Source organism: Cuculus canorus, chromosome 6 (genome assembly GCF_017976375.1).
Source record: "Cuculus canorus isolate bCucCan1 chromosome 6, bCucCan1.pri, whole genome shotgun sequence".
Classification (NCBI taxonomy): Eukaryota; Metazoa; Chordata; class Aves; order Cuculiformes; family Cuculidae; genus Cuculus; species Cuculus canorus.
Window position 1 is genome coordinate 31,288,426 of NC_071406.1, and position 18,582 is coordinate 31,307,007.

General features: G+C 43.1%; 1 protein-coding gene across 1 annotated transcript; it reads right to left on the minus strand.

Annotated features, from left to right (window-relative positions):
* Positions 1 to 686: 686 nt before the first annotated feature.
* On the minus strand, positions 687 to 12,995 carry COQ10B (coenzyme Q10B). The gene is made up of 5 exons (XM_054070125.1): positions 12,861 to 12,995; positions 8,623 to 8,769; positions 7,103 to 7,295; positions 4,583 to 4,684; positions 687 to 881 (listed from the first exon to the last, which is right to left on the minus strand). The coding sequence occupies exons 1-5, from the start codon at positions 12,905 to 12,907 to the stop codon at positions 714 to 716; spliced, it is 657 nt and encodes a 218-aa protein (XP_053926100.1). The 5' UTR covers positions 12,908 to 12,995; the 3' UTR covers positions 687 to 713.
* Positions 12,996 to 18,582: the final 5,587 nt, after the last annotated feature.

An 18,582-nucleotide genomic window follows, 5' to 3' on the forward strand; every position in this document is an offset into this window, starting at 1 on the left:
TAATCAAACTGCACTGTGTAACGGGGAAAAGGGCAGGCAGGCCAGTTCAACCTGACAAACACACATTCAGTAGCCAAGAGCCCATGGCTGTACCTGAAACTGTTGCGCTCAGCTTACAGCACTCCTTACCTGACTGGTAACCCCTACATTTGAATTCTGAAAGCCCAAGAGCATGTGCAGGCTGCAGTGATTTTTTTTTTTCCGTTGCGGTTGCTGCTCAGAATTTGGCAGCAGCTGGATGTTCCCGACTTACCCTTGTTATTCATTTGGATCAAAAGTATCTGGTGCTACTGGAGGCTTGACAGGCTTCCCCAAAGCCTGAATGTCTGTTTCCCTTCCCTTGGCTGGAGCTGGCCCAGTTGATGCTTTTAAGTTACATTCACACTGCTAATAACTTAATATGTTACACTGCTGAAAAAAAAAATAAGCTTGGATAAGGCAGAACTTACACTGTGATTAACATTACAGTTTGGCAAGTTAATAAACAGCAGCCTGAAATATCTGGGTTACCGGAGCTGCTGTTACTGATAAGTTGCACTTGGTTGCACTTGAACATTCTGTACACATCTGGCTGCACAGGTGTATTCTGTACAGTATAAACCACACACAAAGCTCAGGTAGGAAACGGCTGCCCCAAAGGAGGAGCATGACACCTCTTCTACAAATGAAGTGGACAAACAAGTTCATAACGTGGGTTGCTACACTTTTCCCTTTTACGTCTGGTGAACTTCATGAAACATCAACTCCCGAGGTATGCTTGTTTCTGGGCCGTGGAGCTTGGATGCTCTTCGTTCAAACGCAGCCACCATCTGCTTTACCACTTCATCAAAAAATAGCGTAGCAAGTTTTGAGTGTAGAAGTGAACGAAATTCAAAAGAAACCTGTTTAAGAAAACAGAATTGTTTTTTCCTATTAGCAAGAGATACCAACTAGATAAATGATAAAATGCTGCTAAAAATAAACAGCTTCATTAATGATCTCCAATTGGTCTGCAAGTAAGCTGTGGGAGAAAGAACAGTTAGAACTGAGCTGCTGATGAATTTGTCTTATTCCTTGGTTAGAGGAGTGTCTCCCCAGGCCTTTCCATTAGGAGAATCATTTTTTTCAGTTCTCTGAAGTAATCACTTCCATTTATCTGAAGTAACTATTTCACTGAACAAAGAGGGCACAGAATCATAAGACAGTTTGGGTTGGAAGGGACCTCGAAGATCATCCAGTTCCAAACCCCCTGCCATGGGCAGGGACACCTCCCACCAGACCAGGCTGCCCAAGGCCCCATCCAACCTGGTCTTGAACACCTCCAGGGATGGGGCAGCCACAGCTTCCCTGGGCAGCCTGTGCCAGTGCCTCATCAACCTCATTGTGCAGAAATTCCTCCTTAATGCCCAGTCTAAATCTGCCCCTCTCCAGTTTATACCCATTGCCCCTCGTCCTATCACTACAAGCCTTTGTAAGCAGTCCCTCACCAGCTTTCTTGTAGCTCCTTCAGGTACTGGATCACAAAACAAAACATAAGTAAAAGATTTGGTATAATGAACATCTACTGATAAACAATGACCTAAGTTACTTTGTACACAGAATTCACCCGTGGGACAAAAGTTATCTAAAGAAAACCCTGCATGGCAAGACATCAGACTTAGAGTAAAGCTGGAGGAATCCCAAGAGGCATTTAAAACCAGCTTGAAATAGCTACCTGTTGAACACCCGCACTTTAAATCAGCTTTTCCATCTGAGGAGCTGTAGTTATGGTGCTTTCAAACATGAGCAATTTACTGCCTAGAGTTACAGGCTGGCTTTTGTGTGCCTATTTCCTACCTAAACACCTCCTACTCTTGACCTTCACTGTCTGGATACGGGCAGTCAATGTCAGAGCACTGGTGGAGGCCCCTGTACTGAACCCTCAGGCCTCCTGCTGCAAAGCTTAGAACTTAACTTCCACAACTGCTTTTAGGTACGGAGTCTTGCTGTTAACCTTAAAGTACTGAGTAGTTAGCGATTATGGCAGGGGTGCAGGGATTTGGCTTTCTCTCTCCACTCTCAAAAGAAAAGGTCACTCTTACGTCAAACAGCCTTCAACTATGCTTTTGTGCTGTGCTGGCCTTTGGTCTAGATAAATAACATTCCCCAAAGGCTACAGAATCACATTGTTTTGGAATACACAGGTTTCCAAAATGATCACAAAATTCTGAAGGTAAGAAACCGCTTGCTCTTCTGCGATTTCATCATCCCTCCTGCTACAGCATGTCTTTTGGATTAAGATTTTAAGTAGTTTTGTAATTCCTGAGGGATCAGCGGGTTAAATGCCAAATGCAGCAAATACAACTTCTCAAGTTGCCCATGAGTAATGCACGTTAACTGGAAACAGCAGCACAGAAGTAATTAAACTACTTGCTCTGTAAGCCAGGTGCAGCTTCATTTACATTTGCTTGACCTCAAGCATCAGTGAAGTTACTGTGCCCTTTGCAAGTCTGAGAGTTGTCATGTAGAGAATGTAGAGCTCTGCAGAGAAAGGATAAGGAATTTTGCATCGTGTTCAGTAATCATGTAAAAACTTGAGGGACAGTACTTGATGGACTTTGCAGATGATAAACATGGTGTTGTGCTTCAGTCTATACACCAAATCATTTACCGGCTGACACCAACTAGAGAAGTTCCATAGGAGGACAGGCTGAGAGAGGTGAGGTTGTTCAGCCTGGAGAAGAGAAGGCTCAGAGGAGACCTTATAGCGACCTTCCAGTACCTGAAGGGGCTACAGGAAAGCTGTGGAGGGACTGTTTACAAAGGCTTGTGGTGACAGGACTACTGGCAGTGGGTATAAACTGGAGAGGGGCAGATTTAGACTAGACATTAGGAAGAATTTCTTCACAATGAGGGTGGTGAGGTTCTGGCCCAGGTTGCCCAGGGAAGCTGTGGCTGCCCCATCCCTGGAGGTGTCCAAGGCCAGGTTGGATGGGGCCTTGGGCAGCCTGGTCTGGTGGGAGGTGTCCCTGCCCAGGGCAGGGGGGTTGGAACTGGATGACCTTTGAGGTCCCTTCCAACCCAAAGTATTCTATGATTCCCTGCTGTATGTGTATGTCTCCTGGCAGCAGGATAGCAAAACAGGATACAGCAGCTTATGGGAACCAGCGTAACCCAAAACTCAAATTACATTTTCTAAAGCAAATAAGCATTCTTGAAATCAAAGTTTTCTCTCAAATATTTGTAGTTGCACAGTGTGTTGTGAGAAATTTGTTGTGAAAGACTGCACAACTCTAACCACACAGGCCCAGAGGGAAAGAAGAGGGCAGGTCAGTAACGAGCAGGGGTCAGAGTCCTGAAGGACTTGCTTTTGTGAGTCCCGCCCCTGCTCAGCTGCCTACATTAGCTTCTGCCACTTCACCACTGGGTAAGCAGTATGGATAGCGTTCCCCAAGAAAGCAAAAGTGTCCACTTTAAGTCCAGTTTTGACTGCCTTTAACTGAAGTTCTTGACCTGACACGTCAAAAGGTTGCTTTGGTATGGGGGAGAGTTTTCCTCACAGGCTCAGTATTTAAATTATAAGTTTTGCTTAATTTGAGTTTTCTCAACTGATTTATGACTTGGGTTAAAAGCCAGCTTATGTACTGGTCAGTAGCAGGAACTGACACTTATTTGCCTGGAGAAATTCAAACACCATGAGCAAATAACATGCACGCATCATTGGCAAATCCCATGAAAAACATTTTTTTGAGTGCCTATAAATTTATTTTTAGTGTTAAACTGTATGAAGTGCAGTATGGTAATAAGCTGAAAGCTATTAACCCAAGGAGATTAATGTGCCAGTTTATAAATACTCCAAAAGCCATTTTTGCTTTTTATAGATGATTTTTAAAGCAGAGTGTCCCAGTAGATGGCAGTAGGATCAACCCATGTCTGTGTCCTTTTGTAGACTGTTCTGAACCCCAGCTTAGTTAAGTGCTCAATGCAACACTGAGTCATAATTTCTTTTCCTTACATATTAGTGTTGACAGCCTAAACAGGCAAAATGGAAAAGCAGTAACTTGAGTGAAAGACAGCAAAAAGCTATTCTACCCGTATTACAGAAGGAAGGAGTAAGATTTAAAGTACATGAAAGAGTAAAATTGGAAGCCAGAAAATTAAATGACCAAACTGCAGGCCAACAGAACAGATGGGATAATGTCTACTTTACTTTCTGGTACCAAGGGCACTCAGGTTATAGAGTAACTAAAGGAAACAGTAAAGTATGTTATTTCTCCCTCTGTATTTGACTGTCTGAAGACTTCAGCATGTTTAGGACTGTATGGTGAGAGACAAGGTAAGAGATGCCAGTCCCTAGACCGTTCTGTGGCAGGTGGACACCGCACAGAAGGCTGCTGACTCCGAAGGACATGGTAGTGGTTTCCATGTGGTGGAGTCAACATAGATTTTTTTTGGATTGTAGTGACTAAAACTTGTTTCGTGTGCGTATGTGTTTTTTAAAAAATTAGTACCAGCCATTAAAATCAAAGAAACAAAACTCAAAAAGCAAACAACAAACCCCACAGTTGAAGACACTCTTTCTATGCCATTTCAAGCATGTGGTAGTCTTAATTGCCATACTTACTGAAAAATCCAATGTACATGTCCTTGGATAACCAGGGATACCTGGACTGAAACGCCACACTGTTTCCAAGTGATTAAATAGTTTTCCGTCTGTACAAGATGCCTAAAATAAAAGTTTAAAAAGTCAAGCTACAATTAGCCTTTTTACAGATATGACAAACTGGTATTACTGAAGTTTGCGTTTGCATTTTGTCAGACAGTGAAGGTCACGGCACAGTTATGGTTATTCCTATAGCGCAGCCAGCATCAGATCCCATTTGCACAGTGCCTTTTACAGCAAAAGAACTTAATTCCTTTTAAAGGAGAGGAAAAGTTTTGTGTCGAGTCATAAAACAGATCTCTAACATGATGCACAAAACACCAAAACAATGCTGCATATTGAATTTTGAACAACACTGCTTTAAGTGAAGGGTATGGATATTTACTGGTTTTGCATATTTTTTTTTCACTACACATATAGAATATTTTATATACTGAGGTATGGACCAGTAGTCTTGGGCTACAGGAATGCTCCACATTAAAACAAATCTGACTGAAGGCAAACTCCAAACATCATCTGTCAGGAAATACTACTGTCATCAAAAGCTACTGTGAAGTCAGTGGGACTACATACACAAGTTCATAATCAGCTTATACACTGGCTTTTAGTTACTGGCAAGCCATGTTTAACTGATGTTTCAGGAGAGCTTGCATACAATCCTCCTTTAAAACCATAAAGTATTTGCAGTGGAATTTCTACAGAGAATTTCTGTACCTCGTTTAACTCTTTTTCACATGTTCTTACTGTTACCACGAGCAGTTCTGCTCCAACAAGGCTGCCTATGACGAACAGGTGCTGCTTGTGGTTTGAAAGCCGCAGTAAGGGAAGCCATCCCAAAGTGTAAGCAGCAGCACTAAAATATCTACATTTTTCTGCTCGGCAATGAGAAGCAGCGCCTTGCTATTTCTACAGAAAGGGGAGGAGCAAAAGGAAGATTAGACGCGAAGAGCTGAGCCTGCTTTTCCTGCTGCTGCCAAAAGGGCAGGAAGAATGGGAAAACTGCCAGTGTGTTCCCCTTGCTTCCAACCTTTTAAGTAGCAAACGCACTCCGTGCTTTCCTTGGCGGAAAGAACTGCTGCTATCACCAGTCAGATTTTTCCATTGCTCAAGCACTGCTGCCCTAAGCAACAAACCCGTGATCATCCTGTCATCAGCAATAGCCCACTACCCAAGACCACCATGCAATCTGCCTTTGCCCCGAGTTCTCTGCAGACATGAAGTGCTCCAAACACACAGTAGTGTCTCTAGAAATGTTCCTTCAGTTATATGGACAACATATCAACTTCTAGGAAAAATATTTCCAGCAGAGAAAATGCTAATAAGTCAAGGAGGAAGAGAACTGAATTAATGGTTCATGTCACCATTTTCATGGCGCTTTCTGAGATGAGAAATTCTATTCTCAGTGAATTATAGGGAAAAAGAATGGGTCAGCCAATCTGATAGCTACATGAAAGGAAAAAGCCAGTCTTGTCAGGGAAGAGCAGAAAGGGAAAGCAGTCAGCATAAAAACCAGATTTTTCCACTGTAGCTGTTTGACTTTCCTAGTAAAGGGAGAAAGTTATCTTTTTCTTTCCAGAATCAGTAAGTACCTTGAATAAAAGCACACTGCATATTCCCTTGCCAATCTATGTCTCCCCTGTACTTAAGAAACCCAGTTTCTATTTTGAGCGTCTCTTACGAGGAAGCCTAGAAAAGAATAGTGAAATGGGATATCCAAACAATTATCTTGAACTGTAATCAACTGTCGTAATTACACTAGTTGCTCAAAAAACTAGTCAAGATCTGTCACATAAAGGGCGAGACAGTTCTGCTGTAAGGAATCCATCCAGAGCTGTTTGTAACCAAAACAGATTTGAACATGTCAGGCAAACTAAGCAGAAGATCCAGTTGTCTTTTAAAATTTCTCCCTTGACATGCTCTTGAAAAGCTGAAAAGAGAAGAAATATATCTGCCTCTCTTCTGAATAAATCGATTCCAAAAAATGGACTTGAAATCCACTCTTCTACCTTCTCATCAATACACCGAATAACAAGTCCTTCAGCAGATCTTACACCTAAATTTAAGACTTCTCATATTAGATAGGTCCAATTGTCAGAAGAACAGTAAAGGAGGATACTAATCTTACTAAGGCATCAGAAGCAACAGTTGTCAAAGATAACTCTTAAGTCAGTGTTAATTTTGCATTTAGAGAGGCTTGGACAAAATTTTAACAAAACCAAACAGAAATGGTATATATTCATTAATGGCTGCTAGTTTATCCAGCAAAAGTAAATAAAAAAGCAAATCCCCTCCCCCCCTCAATTTGGCAGTTTATGCTTTAAAAGCATATTCAAATTCTCTGCAGTTAACCTAAGCCTTTATACAAAAGCAACATATGTTTTGAGCCACAGAAAGCATTTCCCACATCAATTTTGTTATGAGGCACCAATGAATTATTTGAATTTCAACAAACAAAAAGGAAGAAAGAAAAAGAAGAGTTACCTTAACTAAATGTGGTCTCACTAGGGTCACAACCGAAGTGTACCTCTCTACTACGGGAGGGAATCCTATTTCTAGCTGTGCTTTGCAGTATCCAGAGCGCTTTGACAATATATCTGACTTCTTGCACCAAGGAACAAATAGTTTGTAATTCTCCACAAGAGCAACGACTTCATACATTTCCTGCATAGAATACCTGGAAATAAAAACAAGAACAAGGTATTTTAACTTCAAATTCAGTTTTACAAAGTTTCAAAGATGACTTTGGAAATTAAAAAGAGGAAAAAAAAGTAATAAACTGGTCTTGGCATAAGATGCAAAACACCACACAACATCCAGCAGTAAAGTTAGTGAACAGTAAGCCCAGTGTCTGCTGCTTTCTGCAATATCAGGTGAATACACCTACTCTTCAAATGGAAAAATAGCTCTTCCAGCACAGTTGTGTCTTCATTTAGGTAAATCTTAGACATTCCACATTTAAATAGAGGAGCATTACTTTCCTTATTTTACCAAAATTAAAAAGCTTAGTTAAAAAAAATACACCCAATGGAAAAAACTCACAGCATCACATAACAGCTGAGGTCAGAAAGGACCTCTGGAAATCACCTTGTTCAGCCTCTCGCCCCCAAGCAGGATACTGAAATCATATGAACAAACATGACTGCAACACCTTAGCTGATTCTATGGTAACACAGCAAAGTATTACAGAGCTATGGTTTGCAATTTTTAGTTCTGACTCAGAAACTAATTAGTGGACGTGCTCAATTCCAGTTGTGTTTAAAATGAAACATATGTTCAACAGTACTCACAGTGAGCACTTCTGGACAAAGACTCTATTTAAGTGACTATGCTATACCTGTTGTAGTTCAAGAACTATCACATAGCTGAGTGTTAAGCAGAGTCAAAAAATATACTATAAAGAAATAGCTCATATTGTTGCAGTCAGTCACTGTCTCGTTACATTAACTGGAATTTTCCCACTAGCTTTAAGGCAAACTGGATTTCAAAATCTTTTTCTATGCACCAAAGCTTCTTCATCACACAGCTAATTATTTTCCTGCTTTTAAAGAAGGAAGAAAACCTCCAGAAGTGAGAACATAATGTACACGCAAACATTAGCACATATTTGGGACAGAGGGAAACAAACTGAGAGTTTTCACACCTCTTGGTTAATTCACATTTCACCATACAGAATTAATAGTGCATTGTTCTCTTTCAGGGTTGTTTGTGCTTTGTCATAGAATTTGTCAAGGGTTATTTCTGCTGCTTCTTTCTATGGGACATGTTTTTTGTGTTCCTAAATTTTTACACTCTGTTTCAGACTGGAAAAACCCAATCTCTATAAATTCTGAAAGTCAACACTCCTTTCTAGTCCACAACTGGGCAGAATCATAGGGGCACGTGTCTTCAGGGATGCTTGGACTTTGAACTTCCAGTGTTTCAGGTTAATCACAGTGCACACACACACCAAAAAAAAAAAATGAATAAGCATATGGAGTTTCTTTCCACACTGCTATACAAACCCTATAATTCTTCTTTCAGAATATTCTTTTCTTTTATTTACAAGTGGTGCAGCAATTTTGAAGAAGTTTCTTGAGAAGGTATGGCTCATTACAGGTACTTGCAAAGGAGAAATTCTGGTCATCAGAATGCCACAGGAAGCCAAGTGCCTGCAACAGTGAAAATGCTTTTAGATGTGTTTCGTAAAAAAAATAACAACACATTCAGGTGAGACAAACAATCTGTAGTGTAACATTCCAGAAAATGTGAGATTCAGGCGGAAAAGCCAAGGCTCCTCACAGTATACAAAACTGTTGGAAACACAAGGGGGACTTTTCCTCCCCCGCCCCCTTAGCAGAAACTAAAAATAGCCCCTAGTCACGAGAAAACTAACTGGCAGAGTAAAATACAAAGGCCCTCATGAAATATTTGCTTTATGGCAGCCTGAGCTCATGTACAAACCTCATATGCACTTAATTTGCACAACAGCAATTTCTTAACAGCAGAATTGAGGCATAGTCTGCAACACTTTACCCTTCTGGAATGCACAAAGTAGAGAAGGTTCCACTTGAGATATGAGCCATAATCCCTCTGCTGCCTTCCTTCTCTTAAAAGGACAGCTTCATTTTGAAAGTCCTTTCAGAAGGTGCGTTGCTTACCCAGCTTTCAGAGCTTCCTTCAAAAAACTCCATGCAAAACTCTGGACACAGTGTTTCCTTAAATAAAACTTAACAAATTACCTTAAAAATACCAGTAATTCTAATATTGCACCTCAGTGTTCTCTTTTTGTGAACACCTACACTAAAATCTAACAAATACTGTGATTGGTTTTGCCTAGATCAAGTAAGTTAAGACACAAAAGCTATCTCAAAAGCTCTGATTTTTGGCACCAGGAAGTTAAAAATGTCACTCTGCTGCCAGTGATTCTAACAAGCGTAAGCTAAAGAGCAACCTAGGCCTTTTTCTGTCCTTCCTCTGATTAAACAATCAGGACTGAACTTCTGTACTCACACAGTCAAAACTGGAATCAACCTTCCCCACTCAGCATGAGGCTTGGACAGTAGCTGGTATGGCTGTTTGGGGCTCTTTAAAACACAATGAGCAGATAGATGCATTTTTTACTAACCACCAACGTAGTCTAGCAAATTACAGTTACCTATTTTAAACCACTAAAATTGTTATTACGGTGTTCTTTAAAAATCAATATAACTTTGAATTCTAAAGAAGCACAGCCTGGGACTGACCACATGAGCTTATATGGTCACTGTATCAGGAGACGGGCAAATAATGAATTGCTGTTGAGATTAGAGGAAAAAAAATCATCACCACCAGCTAATTAGAAGCAATCTGTACAGACTTTTTAAAAAGAAATAAGCAGGATGACTGACAACACAGACTGTAATCACTGCAGCTGAAAAGGAATTAAACTTAAGATTACTTAAGATCCTTCCAGTACCTGAAGGGGCTACAAGAAAGCTGGGGAGGGACTGTTCACAAAGGCTTGTGGTGATAGGATGAGGGGCAATGGGTATAAACTGGAGAGGGGCAGATTTAGACTGGGCATAAGGAGGAATTTCTATACAAAGAGGGTGGTGAGGCACTGGCCCAGGTTGCCCAGGGAAGCTGTGGCTGCCCCATCCCTGGAGGTGTTCAAGGCCAGGCTGGATGGGGCCTTGGGCAGCCTGGTCTGGTGGGAGGTGTCCCTGCCCATTCAAACAGGGGGTTTGAACTACGTGATCCTTAAGGTCCCTTTCAAACCAAACTATTCTATGATTCCTTAAGGGACAAAAGTACGGTGTCAAAATTAAGAAATAATAGGTTGACTTTAGAAGTCTTTCAACAACCAGCCCTACAAATGTTCACAGTTCTGTCTCAAGGGATACGGACCTGGTCTGTTCATTTTCCACACAGACCAAACAAGACTGTTAAGGAAAAGCACCGCTTTGACAGAAAAGCCGGAAGGGAGCCAGTAACATTGCAGCCTGAACTAGATTCATAGAAAGTGTTCACATGTTTGGAGCAGACCTCATTCTGGAAAGCCAATTCTAATTACTTTCTCCATCTGAGACTACACAGAGTACACAGGACAAACTTATTGCAGGTTTCTTCTCTTGGTTTGTTTTTTGGCTTTTTTTTTACTGTAGCATTGTGCCAGTATATGGCTTCATACAGTTTTATCTGGACTTGTTTCGGCTACAAGGCTGAGAAACAATCCACAAATAATCTTTTAGCTGCTGTAAGGCAATGTCCTGCTCATAATTACATTGCCGTTAAAGGAAGGCAAGGTTAAGGGAGGTTATAATTATTGACACACGTGGTAAGCCTTCATCTCTCTCCTGATTTTATCTGAAGAAAAACAGATGCTATGAGAATGTGCTGGGCTCAATCCCAGTGCAGGGAAAAAAAAAACCTCTTTGAAAAACCTCTTTGAAAAAGCACAAAAGCATGGATTTCAGCCGACTGTCACACATGTTTTTGGCCACCTGATCAAGGCCACAGAAGAAAAGCCAAGTCCACACTACAACTCAGACACACCTACCACCTCTATAAGTATCCTCTGATTGCAACAAAACCACATCCCCTCGTACTGCTCTCTCTCACTGGCATCATTCAGTTCCCAACACTTGCTGCTTTCTTCCTAAACATTTGGGCGCTGATCACAGCATCGCCTGACCTCCATGACCTGAAAGGAAGCATTTACCAGGGTATGGTACATGGTGATCCAGATTCAGTGATTGTTTTTAATAGCTACAAAATGTTCTAAGCCTAAAGATGAACTTTTTTTTTTAAAAAAAAGAGCTCTCCAATTCCTGACTATAAAGACTGCAATTAGGCATAAAAGCATGCCAGGGCTGTCATGCTTACTGTTATCCCAACTGTTACTTCCACAAGGTTAGTGATATCCAATGGCCATTTTATGGTCTGCCAGACATGAGTTGATTTCATTTAAATTCTTTGTCGACAGCTGTTCACATCCCAATAAATGAGCATTGCCAACAATTAGCATCTCAGTCCGAGTAAGCACCAAAGACTCATCTACCACCTGAGCCCTTGAAGTCTGCTTCTCTGCTCAGTAAGGGGCCCACTGAGCCGACAACAGGCATGGAATACACACCAGCGACAACTGCAAGACCTGAAAGCACACCCAGCTCCAGGGCCACCAACAGTACAGCCCTGCCTGAACTCAGCCTGCCCTTACCACAAACCAGCTGCCAAGATTCTTGCAGATTATACTAGAGACATTTTCAAACTCAGGCTGCAACCAGTTACTTAATGAGTTTCCTTACACTGAATGCCCTTCCCAGTAGTTGATTTTGCCCTCAATTCAAGACTTTAATGAATTACTTATAAAATAGCATTCTTTTAACCAGGATTAAATCATCTTAATATTGCAACCACTTCTTAAAGATTAAAACATGAAGGATATATAGTAAGAAATGGGGTCCAAGTAAGATGCCAGTTTACACCACAGTGTAGTAGCAATTCTGTCCAGTGACTGCCTGAAATTCAACATGAAGAACCGACCTCTATTCTACTTTTTCACTGGTTTTATGAGGATGACAGTAAGACCTGGCATTTAATAAGGAAACACAGCAGCCCTGCCGTAACAGTCGTGACAGGTCAACCATCAACCATTTATGATTTTCAAGTTGCCCCCTCTCTCTCCCTCTTCCCCCTCCATTTTCTCTCTCTCCCCTTCACATTCTCTCGCACATCTGCTTTTTCTCTTTCTCCCAGTTGCAGACCAGCTCTGCTCCCAAGGCACGTCTGGTTTTCCAAGTTGTTCCAGCCAGACACACACGCCATCAGGGGATAAAGAACTTGTTGCATTATCTGAAGTGAAAAACGCCTGGACATCCCACCCTGGCTTTCACTTCTTTTATGGATCGCTCCAAGTTCCGCAGCTGCCTCAAGCAAAGAAAGGCGAGTTTATACCCCGAAAACCATTCGTTCTTCGCATCTGTACCAGCCGCCCTGAAAGGAACCGAACCGGAGGCAACGCAGAGCTCCGGAAGGAATACAGCAGGGACTGGCGATGCAGCGGGGAACGGGGGATGCAGCCGGCACGGGGGATGCACTGGGGATCGGGAATGCATTGGGGATCGGGGGATGCATTGGGGATCGGGGGATGCAGCGGGGGACGCGGGATGCAGCGGGGGATGCAGCGGGGACGCGGGATGCAGCGGGGGATGCAGCGGGGTCGGGGGATGCAGCGGGTGCCCGGGACAGCTCCCCAGCGGTCCCCCCGCCTCCCCCGTACCTGGCGGCAGCGAGCCCCCCGGCCAGCGCCCGCCCGCTCCGCGCCATCCCAGCCGCTCCCGCCGCGGGGCGCGCAGTCACGGGACGGGACGGGGAGGGCACAGCCCCCGGGAGGGGCCCGGCAACAGCGGCTATAATTGGGCTGGTGCGGAGGGAGCGGCGGGGGCGGGGCCGGCCCCGGAACGGGGAGGGGCGGGGGTAAGGGGGGGGGGGGGGCAAGGCAAGGAACAGGCAGATAGGCAGGCAGACAAGGAGGGCAGGCAGATAGACAGACAGACAGACAAGGAGTGCAGGCAGGCAGGCAGACAGACAAAGGAGAACAGGCAAGCAGATAGATAGACAGGCAGATAAGGAGGGCAGGCAGGCAGACAGACAAGAAGGGCAGGCAGGGAGGCAGGCAGACAGCCCCCCCCTCCCGCATCCTCTGGGCTCCCGCTTGCCCTGTGCCCCACCATCCCTGAGGAGAGGGCTGCTGCACAGGAGGGTCTCGATCTGTGTTCTCAGTGCCAGCTAAAGCTTAGAACAGCCAACGTCCTTAAAACTTACCGGTGCCTCCGCGGCCCTAACTGTAATCCCAGAGCATCGTTTTGCTGTGAACTGGAACAAAACCCTCCTATTGTTACTTACCCTTTCTCATAATTCACCTTTCACATCCCGCCTCCGTCCACACGGGCGTGTGTTACGGCTATCCTGCAGCTGAAGAACTGCTCTTGAACTATCACTTGTCTGATTGTGTGTTTCATATTTTATGTAATACTGTGTTGCACAGAAGTTGTTTAAAAGTAAGCTTGCAAAACCTGTTTCCATAAAATAGACTGGTGACAAGTGGTGTTCCGCACTGGGACCAGTGGTGTTTAACATCTTTGTTGCAGACATGGACAGAGGGATTGGGGGCCCTGTCCCTTCTTTCACTTACGTTTGTCAGCCTGTCCTTGCAGTTGCAGACAAAGTGGGGTGATTTGTGTTCTGGCTACACACATATATACTGCACTGCCAAACACAAAGCATCCCTCATCAAACCCTCAAAAACATTTATCATCCAAAGTGGAATTTTTAGTGTGATTTTTTTTTTTTCTCACTGGCTCTTCAGTGAGAAAAAGGATCCTATCTACCTTACTAATTCTTGACATCAGAATAAAAAAGGGATTGGAAGAGTTTTTATTTCATGCTATTTTTTTCTTACTCATATTGAGTGAGAAACTTTACGTTTCTATCGAGCTGAAATGTAGCTGTTGTTAAATATTTCCTGTCTTCGAGTCAAGAATTTGTGCTCTTATCTTTAATAGACACACAGATGTCAGTAAACTGTTGCTGGCATGCAAAGCTAAGGACAGACCTGGAGTAAATCGAGGGACTGGGAATTTAGACCAGCTTTGTGGCTTTTTGCATAACGTCAGCTCATTGTGCAATTCCTTATAGCATTGTGTATGGGGGAAAAAAATGGAATACAAGTAAAAAAAAAATCTTTTTGGAAGAATGAGCGGGAGGGTGTATTCAGAAGCTTCTCTGAGTGAGCCAGTGCCAGAAACTTCTCCTGGCACAATAGACAGACAGGGTCAAACAAGGACAGGGAAAGTAGCTGGACCCTTCTTTCAGCAGCAGTGCCAGCTAGTGATGGCTCAAGTTGTACCTGAAATTGGACCTGAATCTGTTACATAAAGAGGGACTTCACAGATCTGTGACTTAGATATGATTCCAGATCTGCAAAGCTTATGTGGTCTTAAATCCAATCTGTTCCCTAGCCATATAGGGATCTCCGTGAAGTGTATGTACATGGGGGGGGGGGGGGGGGAGGGGGGAAGGGTATGGGAGCTTAGGCAGGAAAAACACGACTGGTAAACTACTAGGTACTTAACGTGTCTGTATCCTGTGGAAGACATGTGATAGAGGTACTGTTGAGGAGGGAAAAGTATATATGTTAGGATTCAGAGCTTTGTAGGCAGACACAAATTAAAGAACCCGGGGCAACATTTAGGTGAGGAAGAAAAGACACAAACACTTCATAATGCTTCATCGTGGCACAATTCCTCTCACAACACAGAACTCCCTTTTGTGTGGGAAATGGTATACTCCAGAACTGCTGTTTAGAAGTGTCCCTTAGGATCACAACCCCTGAGCTCAGTTCTGTTTAATAACAGAGGAAATGCAATATTGCAACTGTTCTGCCTGACATAAGTTGGAAGTCAGGCTGAAGAAATAAGAGAAAGTTACTGCAAATTGATCTTCATAGTGAACCCGAGCATGTGACATTTACTTAAAATAGTTACATGCATTAAATTCCTGCAGCAGGGAATTACTCTCTGCCTCGACCTTACCCTCACACGTCCCTGGGCAGCTCAGTAAATATCTCTTTTTGTGGCCTGAGTATGTGCAAGTGCATCTTTCTAGAAGTGCAGAATGTGAGTTTAATAACATGAAGAGAAGAAAAAGAAAATGTTGTGCACCTTCAAATGACAGTCTCTCCTAGGAACATTTGAATACATGTAGTTCTGTACAATATTACAAGCAGAACTGTTCAGCAAGCTTCTGCAAGCTGAGCAATACAAAGACAGACAGATGTATAGATCAATTAAACATACATATTCAGAGAAAACACACAAACTTCGCTTTATGTTCTTTAAGACAATCCTGAAAATGCCATAATGTGAACTACCAACTTCCATAAGGGGAATGATCGGTGAATAGTGAATACGAGTTTTATCATTATGCTTCTATCTCCCTTTTTGCAATAATCTATATATTTTACCTTATCAGAAGTTCTCAAGGTGACTCACCTTTGCTTATTGGAAAGCCTTCTAAGGAGATTAGAAACTTAGCAGTTGTACAATAAAATCACACAATAGTAAGCAAGCTGTAGAAGATTACACGATTACACTGTGTTATGAAATATCATTAATGTGTTGTATGATAAAGCAATTATAGACTTTGAACTTAGGTTGTGTGTTCAGCCTTGGGATTTTACTTAGGTTTGTGCTTACTACTCCTAAAAGTTGAGAGTATAAAAATTAGCTCATTCACAAGATTTGGCTATCAGGGAGAATTTCCAGGGCTTTGCATGTGGACAGAATCCATCCCACTCAGTTATGATGAACACTGTCAACAGTGATGTTGAAATCTAGATACATTACATCAACAGAACTAGGAAAAAGCTTCCTAGAATTTTCCAAACGAAATGTGTAAGCTGCATAAGGACAGTTACTGCAGAACAGCTAAACAATTTCTGTTTATGTTACCCTCGAGGTCATGTTTCATAAAGCTCTGGTTATTCCTCCTACTCTGTTCCAGACTATGTGAAGTTTGTCTATGTCTTTGTTGAACTGCAGAGTCCTAAAATGAACTTCACCACTGCGTACTCCACCAGTGGTTTTGACTGTGCCAAGTAAAGGGAAACAATTGCCTTCCAGGTTTTAAATGCAATGTCACTTTAATGGCCTAGACCCAGATTTACTTCCTCTGCCGCTTTGACTATTTTGAATCCATATATTTTATTTCAAATTCCAAACATGTACTAATTTTTCTTTTTGTTCTTATAGTTCACCTCCTTGATTATTCCTTATACGGATCAATATAAGAGGATTCTGAATTCCTCCTTCCACTGCTATTGTCTTCTCCCAGTTTGGTGTCATCTGCCAGTTTTATAAACATAGCTTCCTTTTCCTCTTTCAAGCCCTTACTAAAGTATTTGAACAGGCTCGATCTGCCTGAGGTGCTGTGATCCAGTTGTGCCTCCATCTTGTGGCGAGTGTACGTATATGTGCATTATTCTGCTATTTAGCAATTCATCTGTTGGTATTGGGCCAATTACCCTGGTAAGATGAAACAAAGGTGAAGCAATATGGCAAACATAGCAGAGCATCCATAGTCTAGTGGGACTGACCCTTGCGAAGACCAGTATCTGTGAGATGCAAGTTTTCAGGCAGCAGTGACACATTTGATGATTGCATTTTTCCTGTCCCCACCATATACTGGAAATGTCAAAGAATCATAGAATGGTTTGGGTTGGAGAGGGCATTAAAGATCACCCAATTCCAACCCCCCCTGCTATGGGCAGGGACACTTCCCAATGGATCACAGTGCTCAAAGCCCCATCCAGCCTGGCCTTGAACACCTCCAGGGATGGGGCAGCCAGGACTTCTCTGGGCAACCTGTGCCAGTGCCTCACCACCCTCACAGAAAAAAATTTCTTCCTAATACCTAATTTAAATCTCCCCTCTTTTAGCTTAATCTCGTTACTCCTCATCTTATCACTGCACTCCCTGGTAAAGAGCCTCTCCTCATCTTTCCTTTAGGCTTGCTTTCAGTACTGGAAGCTGCTCTAAGGTCTCCCCAGAGCCTTCTCTTCTCCAGGCTAACCAACCCCAACTCTCTCAACCTGTCCTCACAGTAGAGGTGCTCCAGCCCCTTGATCATCTTCGTCGCCTCCTCTGGGCTCACTCTAATAGATCCATGTTGTTTCTGTGCTGAGGATTCCAGAACTGAATGCTGGACTCAGGAACAGAGTAAAGGGGCGGAATCCCCTCCCTCGCCCTGCTGCCCATGCTTCTTTGGATGCAGCCGAGGACATATTTGGTTTCTGGGCTGCAAGCATGCGTTGCTGGTTCATGTTGAGCTGGCCTCTTCTCCCAAGTGACAGGTGATAGGACAAGGGGGAATGGCCTCACACTGTGACAGAGGAGATTCAGATTGGACATTAGGAAAAAAATTTTCACTAAAAGGGTCATCAGGCACCAGAGAGGTGGTTGAGTCACCATCCCTGGTGTTTAAAAGATGGGTAGATGAGGTACTTAAGGATATGGTTTAGTGATGGACAGGTATAGTTGGACTTTATGATCTCAGAGGTCTTTTCCAACTTCGTGATGCTGTGAAAAAGGCCAAACTCAATAATCCATGCCAATTTGATTATTAAGCAGGTATTCTTTTAATACATAATGTGATGTTGGGGGACACAGGGAATCATTTCACCTAATATGTGTCCATTGAGGCTGGTTACAGGATTTTATACTGGTTAAACATACATATTGATATAGATTCTGAGAAACACTGGTTACATATTCTGGAAATATTGGTTAAACAAACACGGAACTCATTATCATATCACCCACTCTGTATGTACATCACAGTTCCTTATTGTCTTCAGAATCCTCTGATGCTCTTTATCTCCTTCCTCACTGTGTCCTCTTGGTGAGCTCAGGTCTGTCCTTTGCTCCTGCTGGGTGACTGTTGTTTCGACTAGTAAAAAGCTAGACTCCTGTTACAATCACGTAACACATTCTTTCTGACTGAGATTTGATTCTTACTATTCCTTTACTTGGGGCACAACAACCCTGTGCAGTGCATCAGACTAGGAGAAGTATGGCTAGAAAGCTGCTTGGAGGAGAAGGATCTTGGGGTGTTGGTTGACAGCAACTGAACATGAGCCAGCAGTGTGCCCAGGGGGCCAAGAAGGCCAATGGCATCTTGGCTTGTATCAGAAACGGCGTGACCAGCAGGGCCAGGGAGGTTATACTCCCTCTTTACTTGGCACCGGTGAGACTGCACCTCGAATCCTGTGTACACTTCTGGGCCCCTCACCACAAGAAGGATGTTGAGGCTCTGGAGTGTGTCCAGAGAAGAGCAACGAAGCCGGTGAAGGGGCTGGAGAACAAGTCATCCAAGGAGCCGCTGAAGGAACTGGGGGTGTTTAGCCTTGAGGAGGCTGAGGGGAGACCTTATTGCTCTCTACA

Bases quoted from the DNA above. Each gene is read 5' to 3' on its own strand.
- COQ10B (XM_054070125.1), bottom strand. From the start codon at position 12,907: ATGGCGCGGAGCGGGCGGGCGCTGGCCGGGGGGCTCGCTGCCGCCAG. The intron at 8,770-12,860 runs GTACGGGGGAGG...TCACTGTTGCAG, and splicing joins GGGGGGCTCGCTGCCGCCAG to GCACTTGGCTTCCTGTGGCA. The intron at 7,296-8,622 runs GTTTGTATAGCA...TTTTATTTCCAG, and splicing joins TCTGAAAGAAGAATTATAGG to GTATTCTATGCAGGAAATGT.